This window comes from Triticum urartu, unplaced genomic scaffold (assembly GCF_003073215.2).
Source record: "Triticum urartu cultivar G1812 unplaced genomic scaffold, Tu2.1 TuUngrouped_contig_6638, whole genome shotgun sequence".
Classification (NCBI taxonomy): domain Eukaryota; kingdom Viridiplantae; phylum Streptophyta; class Magnoliopsida; order Poales; family Poaceae; genus Triticum; species Triticum urartu.
The window spans coordinates 11059-13021 of NW_024117415.1; the positions used below are offsets into that span (position 1 = coordinate 11059).

General features: G+C 57.2%; 1 protein-coding gene across 1 annotated transcript; it reads right to left on the bottom strand.

Moving 5' to 3' along the window:
- Nucleotides 1-1229: 1229 nt before the first annotated feature.
- LOC125530891 (growth-regulating factor 2-like) lies at nt 1230-1915 on the bottom strand (the record flags this gene model as incomplete). The annotated part of the gene is made up of 2 exons (XM_048695308.1): nt 1230-1553; nt 1657-1915. Coding segments are annotated over 2 exons (267 nt in total), but the record flags the coding sequence as incomplete, so codon positions are not given.
- Between the last annotated feature and the right edge of the window lie 48 nt (nt 1916-1963).

The window sequence follows — 1963 nt, forward strand, 5'->3', positions numbered from 1 at the left end:
AAGGCGGAGACGCTCGGATCCATGGCTTCACGCGCGTGCCGCAACCCTCTTGTCTCATGAGGTTCGCCAGAGCGGGGTGGAGGTGTGTGGTGGCTGGATCTCTGATACCAGATGTTAGAGACTGGATGAGGGAATCGATCTACTGTTGCTCTCCGAAGTAGTAGCTAGTACAAATCGATTACAGGAGCATCGCTCTCGAATGGAGAATGAACAGGGGAAGAACTAGGGTTGGGGAAGAGGAAAGTAGGTAGCCGCCGATTCGTCCTGACCCACTGGATGGTGTGCTCTTCGTGTGTCTCCCCTGAAGTAGTCGTGCTCGCGGGCTTAGTTGATCCATTCAGGCCCGTGGGTGCGCGGTCTGGGCCGCTTGACTCGTGTGGGCCGCCGGGCAGCTGTAGAGTTGTTGTGGTTGCTGCCCAATGGGTCCCTCTCATTAGGGGCGCTAACACGTGGCGTTTCGTCCTGGGTAGCAACGCCAACTTGCTTGGCGTTTCCATGTGGATCGAAAACGCTAACTAGCTTGGCGTTTAGATGTGGATTTAATACACGAGCTACTCCGTCGTTTCTTTTTATATGAAGAAGAAACACCACGGTCTGTGATGTTGCTAAAAGGGTCAGATTATGAAATACTTTCATGCCGAGTTCACTTTGTGACAAAGATTGTTGAAAAGGTTAAAACAGTGATTTTGGCCTATATTCTGCCCAAGAAATATCAAACTGCCTTGTGTATGCTCTACAGTTGGCACGAGAGCGAGACACGAGCGAGGCGTCCGAACAAGTACGTAGGGTGATGGCGATCGAGGTACCCGGGAGGCGTCAGGCTGCCCGCTGCCGGTTGAGCATCATTCATAGGCAGTGGAATAATGGCCTCACCTGCGCGAGGCAAGGCGGGCCTCTTAACCCTGCGCCATTGCCAAGCCGCGCCCCGACAGCGGCAACCACGGCGTGGCGCCGTCAGCGAGCGAGCGAGAGAGCCCCTCACGTGCACGTCGCCAGAGCGCGCGCATGGTCCGCCTTGTTTCTTTCTCCAAAGACGATGACAGGGATTCGTCCCCGCTCACATGCTCCCGTCGCTTGCACGAGAGCATGGCACTGGCGCGCATCTCTGAGCGATGAGTCATGCCGCGCTGCGCAACGATGCTGGAGTCAAATCAGCAGACTTGACAAGCCGTAGGAGGCAGAGAAGATTGAGTGGCCGCGGCAGCAGGCTGAAGCGTGCAAGCAAGATATAACGAAATAAAAAGGCGCCAGTGCCCTGACTACAGTAGCACCAGTACTCCTATTACACTCTAGAGTCTAGACTAGACCTTGAGCTCACATGGACGGAGCACGGATGAAGTCGGGTTGCTCTGGACGCTCAAACGGAAAAATTGCACGGAAACAAACGGCCCTAACATCGACCGGATACAATATCACACCAGGTACTAGCACTAGGTTTTCGTCGATCACTTCGTTTCCTCTGACGGAGCGCAGAAGGACTGGATTGGACTGGACTGGACTGGAGAAGCAGCGTTCTTGCAGCAGCGGGATCCGCCGGTTGGTTGATTATTCATCTGCTGGTGCAGAAAAAATCGATCAGAAGAATGCGCTGCATGTAGTAAAAGTGACTAGGTGGATCGAGCTGCATCGATAGATGGATCTTTCACGCGAACGTACCGTTGTGGTGGCGGTAGGCGGCGAGGTCGGGGTGCGAGGCCGTCGTCGTGGGGATGGACATGGAGAGCAGCGTCTCGTCCCGGTGGCCCATATTCCAGGGCCGACCCTCGACGGCGTTCCCGTCGCGCGGCCACTCGTCGAAGAAGCGCCGCAGCGGCTTCTCCTCGGTTGTCGAGGACGCCGCGGTGGTGGCGTCCGGCTTGTCCAGGCTCAGGTCGGCGCCGAGAGCCAGGAAGGGCTGCCGCCGCCTCGCCTCCGCCTCGGGCCCCTCCTGCACCTCCTGCCCGCCTCGCGAGCAGGCGGCCCC